This window comes from Carlito syrichta, unplaced genomic scaffold (assembly GCF_000164805.1).
Source record: "Carlito syrichta isolate Samal-C Ts95f unplaced genomic scaffold, Tarsius_syrichta-2.0.1 Scaffold149649, whole genome shotgun sequence".
In the NCBI taxonomy this organism is placed as follows: Eukaryota; Metazoa; Chordata; class Mammalia; order Primates; family Tarsiidae; genus Carlito; species Carlito syrichta.
The window spans coordinates 157,812-176,672 of NW_007093745.1; the positions used below are offsets into that span (position 1 = coordinate 157,812).

Consider the following 18,861-nt stretch of genomic DNA (forward strand, 5'->3'; position numbering starts at 1 on the left):
TAAATAAGTCACATAATACATTTCAGGTATAGATAAAAACATTACAGCCAAAATTGATTCTCCTATTTACATTTATTTTTGGAAAGTGAATTAACCATTTCACTCCTCTGAGTTGCCATTTAGCGTTCAGAAGCACGTATTTAAGAAATGCTTTCTTCTTGTCAGAGTTTCTATAAGGTCCCCTCCAAGTCCTCTTCAATTACACAACAGCTTTGAGTGAGTACAGAGCTCTGAGTTAAGGTTACACTCTGTGCAGTATGTCTTTCTGCTAAAGTGACTCCCAGTAATAACTGAAAGTATTCATGCAAGTTTGAAAATATCCACCATGCTTTTACTTAGAAACTGCATAGGTTGTGGTATCATCCCGTGTCCCTACTAGCTTCATGTCTTTATAACTGGACGCTTTCCTGGATTTTTTTTTTCTTCTTCAGGTGAACTTCTTAGGTTGTTTTATGGAAACATTATCTGTAAATCTTGTCTTCCCCTTTCTGACGGCTGTATCCTTATTTGTGTGTCTTGACTTAGAGATAAATCATTCGGGAGGACGGCGGTAGTGGACATGGACAGATGGTAAAGGTGTTTAATATACTATTGGCATTTAGTTTGAATGTCATAGCACCCTTTTCATAGCTTTCTTGTTACTGGAATCCCATCATAGAGAAACTTTGGGGAAAAAATCTTTTTCACACTGAACTCTGAGCAAGTTAAGGAGAGGGCCTTTTCTTATCTTCATATTCACATTGTTAGCACTGAAACTGGACAAAACATGTGTTTATGGGATGTATGATTAAGTACCTAAATTTATCAGACTCAACAAAAAGAACCTCAGGACAATAACATTCAGTAGAATATCTTTCCACAATTTCAAAGAATAATCACTGTTTAGCTGTCTTCCTAAGAAACGTTTCAATTAAAATTAAGAATATTTGTGGGGGTTTTTTGTGATTCTTAAGTAATAAAGCAGGAAGAGGACACAATTTTAAGCAAATCTCTAATTGTTATTAAAGGAAAGAGAAGCCCAAATTCTATCCAAATTGTTAGTCCAAGTGTGGATCTCTTCATTTATTTTCTAACTTGTGTATTTTCTAGTAAACATATAAATAAATAAGTGTAGGAATTAATCAGATTTACTACTTTGTACTGGTCCCCTGAGGATGCAAAACACAAGTAACATTTATTTTGATCATTTCTGGATTTGATGTTTTAAAAAAAAATCTACTCTAATGGTGTATAATCGCCTTTCTTGGCAATTTCCACTCCACAATTTTTACAGATTTCTATTTGAGATAATGTTTTGTCTCTTAATATCACTTATGTATTTAATCACTTTTAAGTGGTTGGATATGAGACGGGACTTATAATGAAAAACAGATTTCTTAAGGAAGAATGAAAGTAAATGTCAAAGAATAATTTGCAAAACCAATAATGTAGAAGCCATATTTATTGAAAAAAATTAATATCTTTGCTATAAAATTTGTAACAGGAATATTTACTGAATGTTTATTTTGATGCATAAACCTGAATGTTACATATCAAGTACAAGACAACACACTAGTTTTTCCTTTATTTACATTTTATGAAAATTGTTATGCAGTCCATGTTAAAAGAACTTATGGTGGAGAATTGTTACATTAGAAAAATAATATTCTTGGTAAAGCATTCTCAATGTGTCCAATCATATTTTCTGCCTCTCCAATAAGGCAAAAGTCCCTGGAACAGCATGTAACTTAATGTACAAAATGTTAACTGTTCAGACACCTATTCAAGTTTTTCTTTTGGTATGATTTTCCCTCACTGAAAAATTACTTTCCTTCCTCCCTTCCTTCCTTCCCACCTTTCTTCCTTTTTCTTTTTTACTAAAACGAAGACTTTCAGGAAAGTGTCACTTAATGATTTCAGCTATACATTACATATACAACTCTGTAGCCTAGCAACACCCATTGCTACACCATCATTACCTTTAAATATTTTGCTTGGTGAACTATTCTCAAATGTAGCATAATTTTAAGATTTTGCCATCATTATGACTGTGGAATCACTGTTGGTGTTCATAGGAAACAGATCTGTCACAGTATGAAGCTTTGTTTATTTTAGGGAACTGGTACACAATTACATTTCCACTCACAAGGGAACGCCACAGACATAACTAAAGGTAGCCCTGGGGGGTTCCACGCGGCCCCGTTGGGCCGACCCCACCATGCCTCCTGCTCCCATGCCGCACAGCCCTGGCCGGGTTCGCACGGCTTCATTTCCAGAGATCTGCAGCTCTTCACAGTTAGGTAGTTTTAATTCCTTCAAAGGCACACAACTTCCATCTTTTTTCCAGTGTCGCTCCCACGCCTGTGAATTCCTGTTTGAACATGCGTGGCAGCCGCATCAAAAGCATTTCGATTTCATTTGCAGATATCTGTTGGAAAGGAAGAAAAGTCATTTCTGGGAAAAGAACGCATCTTAAAGGAGGCAGTGGGTTGGGCAAGCACATGCTTTCCCAGGAAGATAACCAACATTTGTTTTCATTGTTTGCTGTCAGGTGATGTCTCATGAAAGGAGCATGTGCTGAATGTGATTGTGATTATTGTCTCCCAAACAGCTGGCGGGGTGGGGCATGAGACCAGTGGGGTAGAAAGTTCCCAGTTCACCCTTCATATGGATGGCTACCTTAAAGCCTGAACAGTCCTCCCCTCACGCAAGAGGAGACAGGGAGGGAGCTTCCGGGGGGCTCAGAGCAAATGCCTCACCACTCCTACTGGTGCCCTAATTCTCATCTCTGAGGGGCAGCGGTGTCCTCTAACTCAGTGAGGAGCAGAGGGCATGTAATGGCTTTCTTGCCACTCAAGTTTCTTTCTTTTCCTTTAACATCCACAGGGAGCAGAGACCATGAAGGTTTAGGAATGGAAACTCAAGCCCAAAATCTACAGTAATGAAAATCCTGACATCAGGTCATAAAATCCAGGTATATTTAAAAAATGCGACTTTTTACTTCTTCCAATTTTTCTTTATGACATGACTTTTACACCAGGGATTCATCTTATTTTAAAAAACAAACCAGCCACGGTCCTTCCGCTGTAACCCAGCCGCTGCTCTTGTCTTCCCGTGTCTGGTCCTGATCCACACGTGTGCATGTAGCTTTTGCACAGCAGGCAAGGTGGCCGACTGAGGCCTGACATTCTGTTGGAATATCCCTGGAATCTGGGACCTGATATTGTTTGAATCCTGTATTTACTATTGTTACAAGTTAAATGACTCCTACAAAGATCACTTGGAAGCCTCGGCAAATGGGAATAACATTTGATAAGGACGCATGAAAACTACTGGCTTAGCACAGATCTGAGCACCTAGCGGTGTTCAATGGATCAGAGCTATTGCAATTTTTCATGGTACGATCACTGTAGAGATATCAAATTCCATTTAGCACTGTTAAGTTTAATAATAAATTCCATTTAACAACATTAAGATCCATTTAAAAGAGACAACAAGGAGGCCAAGAAGTCAAATTGACTGTTTAATAGCCACATGGAAGGGATTTCATATAATAGATTCGATGTTCCTGGGCTTATAATTCAAAGCTTCAGCTAAACAGAGGCAGTCTTGAAAGTTGAAATAAACTGTGTTCTAAAACTTGTGTACATTATTCTGAAATCTGAATGCATTTTCCCACAGAACCACGTTAGAAGGATGGTTAGGCTCCCAGGTTAACCCCCAAGTGCCCCTTAAACAGATTAGGAAAAGTCCATTTCTTTCCACAAGCACTGCACTCAGCACCCTTAATACCAGCCCACTTTTATGTCATCCTCACAGCACTCCAGTACGATACGGAGGGGTGGATGTCGTGGTGCACCTCCACTTCACAGCTGAGAAAACTGAGTGAACTGCAGAGGGTTCAGTGTTTTATCAAAGACAGAACTTGGGAAAGACCCACCCACCGCATGGAGTTGGAGCCTGGGCATTAGCATGCATTAGGCACATCCCGTGACTGTCAACAGCTCGCGGGGGGACAACAGGGTATGGTGTGGTCTTCATCTGGGGCACTTGTTCATCAAGCAGATGCCCCAGCCTCTTCTCCGGAGACCCCAATTCAGCCAGTTGAAGGTGTAGCCCAGACGATCTATTTTTAACAACTACTCTAGGTAATTCTTATGCTCAGGCATTTATGGGTTAAGAATGGGGACCTAGGCTGGGCTAGGTGACTCAGCCTGTAATCCCAGCACTTTGTGAGGCTAAGGTGAGAGGACTGCCTGAGTCAGTGGGTTCGAGACCAGCCCGAGCAACTGGGTGAGACCTCGTCTCTACAATAAATAAAAAATTAGCCAGACTTGGTAGCGCACGCCTATAGTTCTGGCTACTTGGAAGGCTGAGGTGGAAGGATCTCTGGAGCCTGGCAGGTTGACGCTGGGGTGGCCATGAGTGTCACTGCAGTCCAGCCTGGGTGACAAGTGAGACTCCAACTCAAAAAAAAAAAAGAATGGAGACCTAAAACAAACAGGCTTGGATTTTACCCTGGCTAGACTCAAGTTGTGTGACCTTGGACAGATTACTTAATATTTAATACCCTCAGTTTCTTTAGGTGTATATTAGAAATAATCTCTCTCTCAGTGTAATTGTGAGAAATGTATGTAAAATGAAACAAGTGCCTGGCACAAATAATTTTTCTCTCTCTCTGTGTAAGAGGGCAATACTGATAGAAAATGATATTACTATCCAACCTTTTGTGGTAGGTGGGTCACACTGTGTGCTTGTAAGACAAAGGAGACAAGTACAAAGAGGTGTGTGGCCTTGTTTCCAGCATAACTATCACCTCCCCGGGAGACATAGGGCATAGGGAAGAAGCCTTGTGCTACTAGTTAGAAAGGAGAGAAAAAGCTAAAATCTTGAGGGTAAATAAATAGCTGACAATTTTCAGTTGGTCCAGGAGGCAGTTTTCTTTCAGCTTTAAGAGGCCAAGTAATCTTCCCAGCATGCTCCCCTCTCCCTCTTGGAAGACAACACAGGGAATCTATGGAAGACTCTAGCTAGTCTCCAGTCAAATTCAGGTGCCACCTCTGCCACGAGCCGTCATTCCCCAGATTAAGGAGAGGACATAGTGAGGTAGATGAACTGAGGTACCAGTCAGCCCACCAGCATCATTGCCAGCATAACTGTCACCTCCTTGAAAAACATAGGAGAGCAACCTTGTGCTATTCAGAAGGAGAGAAAAAGCTGAATTCCTGAGGGTAAAATCAATATCTGATCTAGAGATCACATGTATAGGAGGCCAGTGGGGTCAGGACAGGCAGCAGGCAATTCCACCCTGCAGCTCTGCAGAGCTGATTGTAAAAAGTTAACAACTTACAATGACCAAGAAACATTTCTTTACCAGACTCACCTAAAAACACTAATGGTTACCACAGTCTTATAAGAAAATAATTTACAAATGAGAACACTGAGGAACTAGGCAACTGTGCAGGGTAACACACGGGGCTCAGATCCAGGTCGTCTGCCTGTGGTACCTTGTACTTAATCAACCATGCTGAGCTCCGTGAGGGGTGGTTCCTTTGGAGAGGAACAATCCTCTTGGGCACTGCCTCTCTGCTCCTGAGTGGGTGCTGTGGAAGAAGGGTCTGTGTACAGAAGGGTAGGGCTCTTCTGTGATGAGGAAGAAAAATTCCCAACTCAATGGCTCATGCACACCCATATGCTGATGCCTGGGCACCCCCACATGACCATTTGTCCATGTACATTTGGCATGTACATTTCTTTCTGCCAGCAAGTGAGGCAAGTCTTGGGGAGCCTTGACTGGCACATGCGAAGTGTAGTAACATCTGGTTTTCCATGGTATTTGTCAATCTGAGCCTAGACTTCAACCACAAAGGAAGTAGGAAAAGGCTTGCAGCAGGAGAGATTTAGCTACTGTTTACCAGGTCCCCACTGTGGGATAGGTGGGAACAGACATTCTACCTGCATCATCTCATCAGGGAGCTCATTAAACAAGCAAGCACACCCCTCACTTGCCGGCAGAAAGAAATGTACATGCCAAAGATTCCATCCCAACCATGGAACCACTAACCACGACATTAACCACCTTTCAGTTAAGTAACCAGTCACTTCACCTCTTTGGGCCTGTTTTCTCATCTGCAAGATAAGGGAATTGAAAAAAAAAGGACCAAATGCTCTGAGGACTTGACTTGAGTGCTGGCCCCTCCATGTCCCAGCTCCAGGCTTTGGGAGAGTCACACACACATCTGTGTGCCAGATACTGTTCTGGGATACTTTTCATTTACTAAATCATTTAATGTACAGGATAACCCATGAAAATCTATTTTACAGGCTAGGTGTGGTAGCTCATACCTATAATCCCAGCACTTGGAGAGGCTGAGATGAGAGATTTGCTTGTGTCCAGGAGTTCAGGACCAGCCTGGGCAACATAACAAGACCTCATTTCCTACAGAAAAGTTAAAAAAAAAGTCCATTTTACAGATGGTAAAACTTAGACACAGAGATATAAAATAAGTTGCCTGAGGTCACACAGCTAAGGTAGTAGTGAAACTGGGATTTGAAATCTTCATGATTGCTTCATATAAATAACCAATTAGTCATATTTCAGATCTTGAGAAAGCCAAAAATCAGCATAAAGGAAATTAATCTCCTTAAATGTTGTTAGCTGTAGTTTCTGTTGGTATTGTAAGGTAACACCCTGATTGTACCATAAAGATGTAAACAATGTGAATAGAGATGTATCATAATTATAGAACAGACCACTTCAAATAAAGTCCTATCTAAAATATCCAATTAATATGGCTCTCAGCTAAATTCTAGAAAGTTTCCTTAAAGATATTTATATCTCACGTCAGAAGAAAGATCAAGGAGAAACTTCTTTCAGGTTAGTTTGATGGTTTTTAAACTTTCTCCCCACCTTGACAAAATAACCATTTTACCTTTTGGGATTTTCTAGAGAAATTCAAGAGAAAATTCAATTTGTTATGCTTTTTCACCCCAAGGTCAAAGAATTGTTGCTTTACAAATGTCTTCATTTACTTAATTGTTTTCTTCTGTTCCTTTGAATGTATCAGCTCTTAAAATTTGGCCTTCACAGTATCTTTTACCTTCCCAGCAGTACTGTCTTTGTCTTGAGAACTGAAAGGGTCATGGAGTCATCACATAAAACCAAGTACCCAGACCTCCCTGGCAGAGCTGGAAGTGAAATGGACCCATTTCCTCATCGCGTGTGAGATTCCCTTTCCTGAAGCACTTCTGAGGCCAGGGAGTCTTTCTAAGCTCCTGCTTTTCATAAATAGAAGTCTGTGGTCCAAAGAAGGACTGCTGTTGCCCTGCAGGGAGGTGGAAGGACTGGAACTTGGGGCAGGACTTCTGAATGCAGTCCTGCTTTCAGAGCGAAGCATTCCCTCTCTCCCAAGCGAATGATGAGAATCCATACACATGGTTAAGAGAACTCTGTGCAGCATTATAATATAGGTTAGAGAGAGGTGTCAAGACTACGAAATTCCATTTTCCCTTACACCATGTATTTGGTGCTTTAGAAAGTGGGCAAGATTGTCATAAATCTGATGCTTTCATTTCCCTCTTGCCTAGCTGGCTTTGGTTTCAAGAAATTAGTGGCCTGTGTATTTTCTTTCTTTCTTTTTTTTTTTTTTTTTGAGTTGGAGTCTTACTCTGTCGCCCAGGCTGGAGTGCAGTGGCACACTCACGGCCACACCAGCGTCAACCTGCTGGGCTCCAGTGATCCTTCCACCTCAGCCTGCCAAGTAGCCGGAACTACAGGCACATGCTACCAAGCCTGGCTAATTTTTGATTTTATTGTAGAGACGAGGTCTCGAATCCGCAGGCGCAGGCAATCCACCCGCCTCAGTCTCCCAAAGTGCTGGGATTACAGGCTGAGCCACCGAGCCCGGCTTACCTGTGTATTTTCAACCTTCAACATTACCTTTGGATCCTTCCTATTTTGTTTAAAGTTCTCTAAGTTTAGCACTTATTCTTTCTTATTTGTTTGTTTGAGTTGAAGCCTCACTGTCACCCAGGCTGGAGAGCAGTGGCAAGATCATGGCTCACTGCAGACTGAAACCTCCTGGACTCAGGCGATCCTCCTGCCTCTGCCTCCCAAAGTGCTGGGATTACAGGCATGAGCCACTGTGCCCAGTCACTATTCTTTTGGGAAGTATTTGTCTGCTATAATTACCAAAAAGAAAGAAAAAATGAGAAGGGAAAAAGGCTCCATGTCAGCAAGTGACCTGTGTGGTGTTAACGCCACAGAGATCATTTACAAAATCTGCTTGATTCATTTTCTGATTTGCTGTCTCTAGCCCAAGCCCACTGCCCCCTGGCCCAGCCTCTTAGCACATGTTCCAAATGACACAAACAGACATATATCAATTTTGTGATCACGACGGTTGGCTCCATATACCCTATCGACAAGCAAGGAAGGCTTGTGGGACAGGGGCTCCTGTCAGGGGCACTGTACAGACACGAGTGGAGGCTGTCGGGGTTGAAGCATCAGGGTAATCAGCTGCAAACCAGACTTCTTTCCATGGGATAAGCTGACTTCTAGCCTCAGCATTCATTCTTCGTATTCCTGGGCAGAGCATGGTGTCAACACACACAGACACTTTGCAGTCGACATTCACAAAGTAAAATACAGAACGTACATAGGGGAGGGAGGGGGGGAAGAGGAGAAAAGAAAGAAGAAGGTAAATACAAGTTAGGAATTAAAAGGAGTGAAAAAAGAAACTGAAAGAGGAAGGGAAGGAGGGAGGAGGCAAAGAAAAGGAAAGAGAAAGATAAAAAACAGGAAAGAATCGAAAGGCTAAAAGAATCTGAAAGGAAAACGAGGGATGGAAGGAGAGAGAGAAGGAAGGGCAGAAGGAGGAGAAAGAAGAGAAATGTGGCAAAGTGGGCTAAAATGCCCCAGAGGGAAGCCACTAGACTAAGCATAAACCCAAGGACACCTCACTGTTCATCATGACCCTTCTCTAACTCCTGTCTCACTAAATAACTGCTCTGCCCAATTTTGCACTTTACTAGTTCATGCCTGATTCTCAAGTTATTTCACAAGTACGATACCATTTTCCCAACATGCAAAGCAGGGAGTTATCCCAGCATTCACTGGGTCCCTGGCCACCTTATCAACTTCTCTCACGGTGGGTAACTTTTTGTTTTTTGTGCAAGCAAATGAGAGTACTGCTCCTTCCACAGTCATATGCTTTCCCAGAGTGCTGTACTGTCTAAAAAGCACATTTCTTACAGTCTGTCTAAGCTACCACTCATTAACATGCTGTGACAGGTGGCTCTTAAGGAGAACACCAGAATATACATATTAAAGATTATTCAGGTGGGCAGTCTTAGAAACACTGCTAAGAACACTTCACCTACTCTCACCACCCAGCTGGAGTCTGGGAAAGAACGCTATTCAATTAAAGCAGGCTTTGAATCTCCACTGAACTGGCAAGATACAGAAATTCTGTGTTTCCAGACGTAGGCTTTTAGTATCGAAAAGCACATGATTTGCCTCTCTGGTGGGAGACACACACATGCCCATGAACTCCCCAGGTGGTCACAGTGGTGTCATGCCAAAATAGCAGGTCTCTGTATATCCTCCAGCATTTGGGCCACGTTATGAGTCTGGTTTTCAGAACCAAATCATCCACTCTATGGGCCTTGGGAGGAGGCTTCAGGTAGGTAGTGGGGCAGCCCCACAATGAAGAATTGAACCTTAATCTCCTAAAGAACCCACATGCTAGGGGGAAGATAAAAGGGACCCCTGCTCTTGACTGTAAGATAGGAAGTATTCACCTGCTTAACCCAAATGTGTCTTCTGTTCTGCTTTGGGTCACCACAAGGGTGGGCCTGATGGGCTCTGGGGCTGTCATGGGAGAGTCTACATATGGATCAGAAGTCATTTTCAAGATAGTGCTGCCTCTTTTGAAGAGCTTACCTGCCTGTGCTCAGGGAATGATGCTTGATTCAGCAAAGCTTCCAGAAGCCACTGTCCCTAGCCCGTGCCCTGCTTCCTCTGAATGAATCTTTGTGACTTTGTCATGTGTTTCCGATATGAGAGAGTTGGATAAGCGAAGTGGGTAGTGTAGAAAGGCCAAGGAAAGGAAAATGTGCAGATATCATTATCAAGAGCAGGAATGATATTTAACTGGAAAATGGCCTATTATTGGGTTACACGGTTTTAGGGAGCCATGTGCAATTTACATGCCCGATGTAATTTAAATTAATTCCTGCCTCTCTTTCCACTTCTAATCATTCTTATACCCATATGGAGTCCTTGAGGGAATTCTAATAACAGCAGCTGCATTACAGGGCTGGGTTGAGCCTGCTCTCCTTGTTCTCAGCAGTACCGGAGTGTTATCTGACAACAATTGTGGTAATGGCGATGCTGTCAAATCTCAAGGAAACTGTGTTGTTTTAAGTGGAACTTGACAAAAGTCATCCTCTTAGAGTCAGCAGCAAATGCCCTATGTTGTGGCAGCAGGATGGGACCTACTGCCTTAATACATTAACCAAAACTCTTGGGGACCTGTGACACACAGTTTGTTCTGATTAACTGGAGGCTGGTGGACTAGACCACTGCACCAGAGAACCTCGGCATCAACAGGCTGCCAGCAGCTCTGGATTATAAGCCTTTTGGCAGCTGATACAGGGACAAGGCCCCGGTGGATACTTAGAGGGCAAACCTCTCATTATTTTGTTTTCTGCTTAAAGCTCCGACGATACGGAATTCCAGGCTACAGTAATAATTTGCTCTCCGGATTAAAAAGTCTAAATATCCTCTCAGCCTCACTGGGATAGAAAGAATACGTAGTCCAATCCTGGTACCCAGCAGCTCTAGAGCACTCTTTCAGTATATTTTCCAACCCTGGCATGAGGAGGAAACCTGACAGCTCTACTGGGCAATTCATTGAGGAGATGGAGGGCTCTCTGGGGGCAGGGGCCATCCCACATATTTCCTCTGTTAGAAAAATACTTTCTTCATCATCTTCTAAAATGAAAGGACCAGCCTGTGATGAGATGGAATTCCCTTGACCGAATCCCTTCCTGAAAGACCCATCATCTAATGGCTAGGGACCAGGCATGTGAATTCTCTCTCCTCAGAGACTAACAAGGGAAAGACACAAATCTCATCTGAGCTCTGTCCTGAGGGTAAGAATAAAACAAGAGCTTCTATCCCACCAAAATAAATCAGTTCATTATTTATCAATTCCCCCCACTCCGAGAAGATGGTTTTAGTCACATACAAACACACACACATACTTCACAGATGATCATCATGGTCATCAACTTGCAGTGATGGGGCAGAGGAAACAAGAGTCCTGAAATTCTGAGACAAATAACACATGGATTCTTTAGCCATTTCAGCCGGTACTAAAATAACAACTGCTTCTCAACAAAGGCTTCCCACTTGGGACTTCCAGAAAGGGGAGAAAAGAAATGTCAGCACTACAAGGGAAGGATAATAGCAACAACAGGAGTCGTTTCTTGAGAGCTTATTCTCTGCCAAACACATGGGTGCAGGCAGTGCTTCCTTTAATCCTCCAAGCAAAGGTAGCTCTGATATGAAGGAACAATGATACTGGTGAAGGGGAAGAAACAACAGCAGAGAAATCCTTCAAAGCTTCCTTACAACAAAGTGACATTGTACAGCAGGTACTTCTCATTTTATCTGCGTTTAACACCAATGTTTTCTATTAGTTCCCTATGCACGTGAGAGGAGGCCACAGAGAAAACAATATATTGTTCTGGACTTTAAGAACTTTATAATCTGACACTTTTCACCCTGTTTTGGCCTGCCTCATCATAAAGAAGACATGTGTTTATATGACTGAAAAATACTTCTGGTTCCAGATGATGTCTCTCAAAGGGGAAGTATTAGACCTATTTAAGAGGTCAAACTGGGTTCTAGAATCATGTAGTGGTGAGATCATTTGATTCAAAATAAGAATGCAATGTAGTACTTTAATCTGTGCCTGTCACTGACAATTCAGAATGACTTACAGGTGTCTGTTTAGGGTCACAGAACTGCAGGCTGTAGGTCTGGTCATACAAATTCCACGTACTTTGCTATGCCCTAGAAAGGAGTTTCTTAGTTGTTTCCATCTTCTTTCATAGCAGGCATATTAACAGACTATTCAGTGACCTCTTGGGCTTTTCTGTTTTGCTTCTGTGTTCGCCTCCTTCCTGGGTTGCCCAGGCAGTACTGGTTACTGACATCATTTTATTTCAACAGGGCTTCTCTCATTGTTCACTAGAATGTGATACATAAAATGAACTCTTTCTGTTCCTTCTCTTTTGGCACACAAATACTGCAAGGACTAGGAGTAGAACTGATTTGCAAATGAGAAAAACTGAGCTTCAGAGAAATGAGCAGTGATGTCTAACTCTGGACGTAACCCGTGAGGGCCACAGCTGAGAATAACTTTGCAGTTATTTTTTTCCATTTAGAGTATAATGCTGAAAAACAGCCAATAATGCCGTTTCCCTAAGAGTCATATCAGAGCTTTCTGTTATTTGAGGTGATCCTTCCTCTGTCATATGAAGTCTGGATCAAGGCATCCTATGAGAACCTAGTCTAAGGAAAATAGCCCCTAGCCACCGTCTCCTGATTTTGCCCCTGTTTTGGGAAATTTCAAGGTAACCTATACTTTTAAATCTCTCATAAGCTTTTCTAATTAATTTGGCATCTGCTGAAAGTCAATGTCGCTTTAGATAACTTCTTTTTTTTTCTATAAAGACACAAGCAGTGAAAACAAGACAACTATCTACCAAAAACAGAGGTGCTTGTAGAGGAGGAGGGCTGATAGCCCTCCCACAGGCCATTGCATCCCGAATGCAGCTCACGCAGAGTCAACATGCTACATTTCAGCAATGAGTTCACTTGAGCAAAGTAATTTACCTTGGAATCCAGTTGCTGCATGTATGACCAAAGATATTCTATGTTGGCTCCAAAAGGATGGACATGAAGAAACGTCGATATGATGCCTGAATTAGAAAGACAGAAATTGGACAATTCAGAATGACAATTCTCAACTCTGATGAGGTGGCATTGTAAGTAATTCTGTTACTAATAAGAGTTAAAATATAGAAGTGCATGAATGATTTCCTTCAAAAATATCAATATTTAGAGGCAAATGAGAGTCTCAGTTAAGTAATGCCACCTAACCCCAATGACAGTTTTGTCAGGGTGAGTTATGGTCTTGACATTTCCAACAGCACTCAACAAGCATTCAATAACAGCACATTCTGAGGGCAGTAATAGTAACATGGCAAACAGAACATTTTATCTCCTGGAATGACAGTAGCTAGCAAAGCTAGACCCTGAGATAATATATGGATGAATAAAGGTATTTCAAAACAAAGACTCTTGGAAACATTTCAACTACCAATTTTATGCTTGATTTACCAATATAAAATTGTAGTTATTGGAAGGATAAAATTATCTCTTTTCTTTCCCTCCATGGACTCTGCAGTATGTAAATGGCTCATACAGCTGTGTCAGAAATTACACACTGTCTCAGATTTTCCTGATAATTATAGCCACTAGTTATGAAAAGTATTTAATCTATATTTCCTCTAACTGCCATTGAAGAAAGCACACATTCTTTCTTTGTTGTTTTCCCTGGTTGTTGCTGTTGTTTAAAGGGAGCCAGTTCGCTCTCCCCTTCTGTCTGCTGCAATTTACAAGATCATTTTAAAAGGTCTGGGAATGGATGGCTTGGCTGCAGTTTGATTATCAATCATAAAGCCTTTCTATTGTGAAAATCAACAGTCAACACTGTACTGACAAATGAAAGGCTGGATGTTGGTGTCAGGAATGAAGTCAAAAGCATTACCTTCCCCTCCTGCTCCCAGATCCAAAATCAAAACAGTAAACATGAGAAAATCAGCACCATAGACTGTGTGCTGCTTTCTGTTAAGAAACTATGCTCAGACGAACATTTTTCAGTTCTCTATTAAGGTTTCGAGGTGAGTTAAATCTGAAAATAAGCCCTCATGTTCTGCTGACTGTAAGCCTTTATGCTTGGGAGCCAAAGGTCACAGGGAAGACACCCACTTGTATGAAATGCCATGGAGGCAAGCACAGCATTCTTGCATGAGGTCATCCTACATCTGCGGGTAAACGTGGACTGATCTTGCCCTGGGTTCTGCTGGCCTCCTGGTCTCCCATGAGGTACTTGGGATGCTCCGTTTTTCAAAGTGTCAGTTTTAAAAGAAAAGTTTCCAGTTCATTCTTAGGCTTAGGACAGGGAACCAAAGGGTCTGGATAAGCACTCTATAAGACCTGTCTTCAGAAGGTGGCTTTTACAAGGTTTGCATAAATTTACAGTGACATGAGAATGGCAGAAACAATTCTAACATTTCCCCATAAAGGTAAAATTTCAGTTTTTAGAGACTGACCCGTTCTTCCCGAGATACAAAACACTACCATTTTATCCTGAGGTTATGTTCTTCCTTTTTTCTTGTTAAAATGTCCTTCTGTTATGAAATAATGGCACTGGTAGAAGACAATGATAGTACTTTTAATATCTTTAAGTGGCAAAATAGCCACTCAATATACTCAAGTAGCACTGTGTTGTTCCCCCTTTTGTTTATTTATATTTTAATTTTACAGACCTGGCAACTACTTCCTTGTATCTGAAATTCTCAACTCTGGTGAGGTGGCATTATAAGTAATTCTGTTACTAATAAGAGTTAAAATATAGAAGTACATGAATGATTTCCTTCAAAAATATCAGAAATATTTGAAAACTATCACTTTCATTTGCTGTTTAATTTTTTAACTTTTAAAAATGATGTGTAATAGTTGTACATGTGAGATTTGGGGGTAAAGGTGAGATTTTTTGGGGGGGTGCATGTGAGATTTGGTGTGCATGTGAGATACCTGTATATAATGTGGAGTTATCAAATCAGGGTAATTAGCATATCCATCACCTCAAACATTTACCTTTTCTTTGTGTTGAGAACATTCCAAATTTTCTCTTCTAGCTATTTTGAAATATAAAATAAAGTTATTGTTAACTATGATTATCCCTACTATACTATTGAATACTAGAATATATTCCTTTTAGTCAATTGTTTTATTTATTTATTTATTTTACTTAAAAAGAAATTTTTATTACAAAGATGTGGGGTACAATTCAGGGTTGTTCTATAAACACTGATCATGCAGGTACCCTTGTTGATGAGGTATGCCCCTCCCTCCCCTAGAGGTAAACTGTTTTTTAAGTGAGAGCCAAATTGCAGTTCGTGTAGAGGGAATCCCCTTGGTTTCAGGATGGTGAGTGGGACTTTCACTGACTGTCGGGGAACTAGGCCTATCACTTTCTGCCAAGAGCATCCAACATGTGGCAGGCAGATCCTCCTCCTCTACCACCTGCTACAAGGAGGAGGACAGGAGAGGAAAAGCAGAATCCTCAACTTGGGCTTTGTCAGCAGGTAGGAAGCTTTCTCTAGAGAGAAGCTCTCTTCTTTTCCTCCCACACTGGGCCTTCCAGGGAGGAGAGCTGCTCTAAGAGGGACTCCCAGGGACTGCAGGGCTGTGCCAAAAGGGGAGACATCTGCTCAGGCTGATGGGCCTGGCCTTGCACCCACCTGAGTGCAGGGAAGAGGTGGTGGCGGGGCAAAGATAGGGAGTGACAGTGGCACTTCAACCTCTGGGGTGACAAGGGTATGTGTGTTTTCCAGGGGGCCAGGGGGCATCTCAGAAGGTAGATGGGCCTGTGCGGTCTTATGAGTACACTACTCCAGGGGCCCTAGAAATATAGGAAAGCATTTTTTGTATTTAATATTCTCACTGGATGGAGACTCTTCCACATCTCCTGGATAACCCACAGTCTCTCCTATAAATGCTCATGGAAGTGTGATGTCAATTTCAATGTCTCCAGTAGGATGAACAGAACAAGTCAGAGGAGGGCGGGGGCAGATGGGGGAGAGGTTGATAACCCTTAGCAGGAGGGAGGAAGTGCTGACTTGGGAAATTTAGGGACACTGGAAAGGGGAGGACCTGGAGTGGCCCCTTTTGTTGTTTCTGAGAAGTTGGCACCTGTTTGTGTACACAAGCTTGCTCTCCCACTGCCTCTTGTCCCTCACCTCTCATTCCAGGCCTGCACCCCAAGGAGCTTGGTCCGTAGTCTTTGTGTATTTGGGTTCTGTGTCTGGGACGAAGTACACATTCACAATAGATAGGTATTGAATGAGTTTATTTGCTAGAACTGGGAACAGCTGGTATACTTGTTTAAAATTTCCATTAGTCAGTCTATTATTACTAAATGGGGATAAATTAAACATTTCTTAAGCATTAACTGATGCTGTAATACTCTTTCAAAAACCAGGTAGCTTTGAGGCATTATTCTCTGGTGATTCCTCCTGCTTATTCATCCTGTTGTGAATTTAGAAGGACAGAGTAACTTGGATGTTTTGGACATGGGAAATTTTCTTTGACACTATTTTGCTCATAAAACCAAGGAGAAAATGCTCATGCGATTTCTGTACACTTTCCTAAAATCGGAGAACCAGACACAGACTTGAGTAGTTTTCCTTAGGAGGGTATTCAGAACCATCTCAGTGTAGCTGATTTTAAGAAGCCATTGGCCTTCCTTTGTAAGTATTCAGCAATTGCCACTAGATACATGGGGGGGCCAAAGTAGCAGTCACATAAAGGCTTCCCAAGTTTTTCCTATGGATGGCAACCCAATTATCCAGTGTTGCAGGAGACACAGCAGAAGGGGAAGCATTTGCTATCATCCTCCCCAGTGCCTCGCCCCTCCTCCGCCTGCCCATCCCATCCCACGCCTGCACCTGCCCATTCCATTGTATCACAGAAGCAGCCGTCATGCCGCCTGAGAAAATGCAGCTTCTAGGCCCTGTGTCTTTGGATCAGATTCATTTGGGGAAGCTTCCTAAATAAACAACAAAAGCCTCTTTTCAGCTTTTTTAAAGGATCTGGGATGCTCCCTGTGAAAGAAAACAGGATAGCTATAACTCAGAAGTTAATGAAAAATGCTACAAATCTCAAAAATAGAGACTACTTCATGGTCCTCTAGGAGGGACCTAAAGACTTGGCAAAAGGAACAACAGGAAGTGAGGGTGGGCAATTTAGCTGTTACTGAACTGGTGGATCTTCAAAGCGCTGGACTCCACAATTGGTCTTGGCCGTTTCCGTGGAGAAGTAGAAGGTCTCCATATCTAAGAATGAGTTTTCCAGAGGTGGAAAATACAATTGTAAATGGCTAATTTTAGAAAATTAAAAAGAGCTGAAGTACCATTGGGGTTTTTGCACATCTCAGAGCCTTACAAGCTTCCTTAGAAAAATATACAAACCAGCTCTGAACAACCTGTGGCAAACCTCTTGTTAGGAAGGCCCCCTTTAAATAGGCTGCAGCAAAGCATTCTGAGCTTTTCCCATCAAAAAAGTCTAGTTGGTTCTCATTTGAGGCCCTCACTAAGACCCAGGGAGCAGCATGTAAATTCACTAAATAGTGCCAGATTTTCAGTGCTTCATCACTTCTTTTAATATTTTGAACACTTAGCAGTGATGAGGTGGCAAGGCGCTAGGGCACAACACTGTCTAAGATGGACAGGGTTCCTAGTCTTGTGAAACTTTTATTCCAGGTGAATAACACAGACGATAAATACAAAGACAAACAATAAAGGAAACATTTTCGGACAGTGCTCAGCACAATGAAGAAGACCAGACAGGTCAGAGGACAGAAGAGAGTGCAGCCTGGAGTTTGGGGGAGTACTACTTAACACTGGGCTGTTGCATGAAGGCCTCTGAGAAAGTAGACTTTCGCGAGTATGGGATGAAAAGGAGCCAGCTACAGAAAGCCTCGGGGAAGATTATTCCAAGTACAAGCCAAAGATAGTGCAAAGGCCTTGAGGTGGAAGTGAGCTGGCAGGAACACACGGGACTGGAGAGTGGCATGTGTTTTTAGAGGTAGGTGGGGCTGGATCAAGGAGGACCTCATGTCCCAGGGTTAGGGGTTTGGATTAAATTCTCAGTGTGGCAGAAAACCAAAAGAGGGGTTCTGTGCATGGGCATACCATGATATGTTTTTCAAATTTCTCTCAAGCCGCTGTGTGGAGAAAAGACTAGGGCAGAACTGGGAGACCAGTTAGAAGTGTGTGCATAAAACTCATAGTGGTAAGTAGAGACCAGGACTACAAAGATAGATGTAGACTCTGAAGGCAGCTGAGGGACTGCAATTGAGTGGTGAAAGCCAGGGCTGAATCAAGGATGAGTCATTAGTTTTTTGCTTGAGCAACTGGGTGGGACTATTTCCTCCAGAAGGGGACACTGGGGGAGGAGCACACTAAAGCAGGGAAAGGGGGCATCAAGAGCTCTGTTTCAGCCTCATAAAATTGGAGATGTCCATGAACATCTAAAGGGAGATATTAAATGCCATACGGAGATGGTATAAATTTGTGAGTCAGGGTAACAACAAGGGATTTGAAGTCAAAGTATTCATTACGATTACTGAGTTAGAAAAGAGGCCTCAAGACTGAACCCTGAGGAAGCCCAACATTTAGCAGGTAAGCTGAAGACAAGTCATCAGAAGGATGAAAGAGGGAGTGATTAGTAAGAAAGAGTGGTGTCGGCTGGGCTCGGTGGCTCAGCCTGTAATCCCAGCACTTTGGGAGGCCGAGGTGAGTGGATTGCCTGAGCCTGCATGTTCGAGACCCGCCTGGGCAACTTGGCGAGACCTCATCTCTACAATAAATCAAAAACTAGCCGGGCGTGGTAGCATACACCTGTAGTTCCAGCTACTTGGAAGGCTGAGGTGGAAGGATCGCCGGAGCCTCAGCAGGTCAAGGTTGCAGTGACCGGGAGCGGCCACTGCACTCCAGTCTGGGTGACAGAGTGAGACTCCA

The 18,861-nt window shown here is 42.5% G+C and overlaps 1 protein-coding gene across 3 annotated transcripts in view; it reads right to left on the minus strand.

Moving 5' to 3' along the window:
• Positions 1-1,423: 1,423 nt before the first annotated feature.
• The window catches only part of ENOX1 (ecto-NOX disulfide-thiol exchanger 1), a 149,474-nt gene continuing 132,036 nt past the window's right edge, over positions 1,424-18,861 (minus strand). For all 3 annotated transcript variants that reach the window (XM_021708822.1, XM_021708821.1, XM_021708820.1), the window contains 2 exons: positions 12,887-12,972; positions 1,424-2,407 (listed from right to left, as the gene is read on the minus strand). In XM_021708822.1, the coding sequence (XP_021564497.1) occupies positions 2,276-2,407; positions 12,887-12,972 (218 nt within the window). In that variant the 3' untranslated portion in view covers positions 1,424-2,275. The remainder of the gene's footprint in view (positions 2,408-12,886; positions 12,973-18,861) is intronic.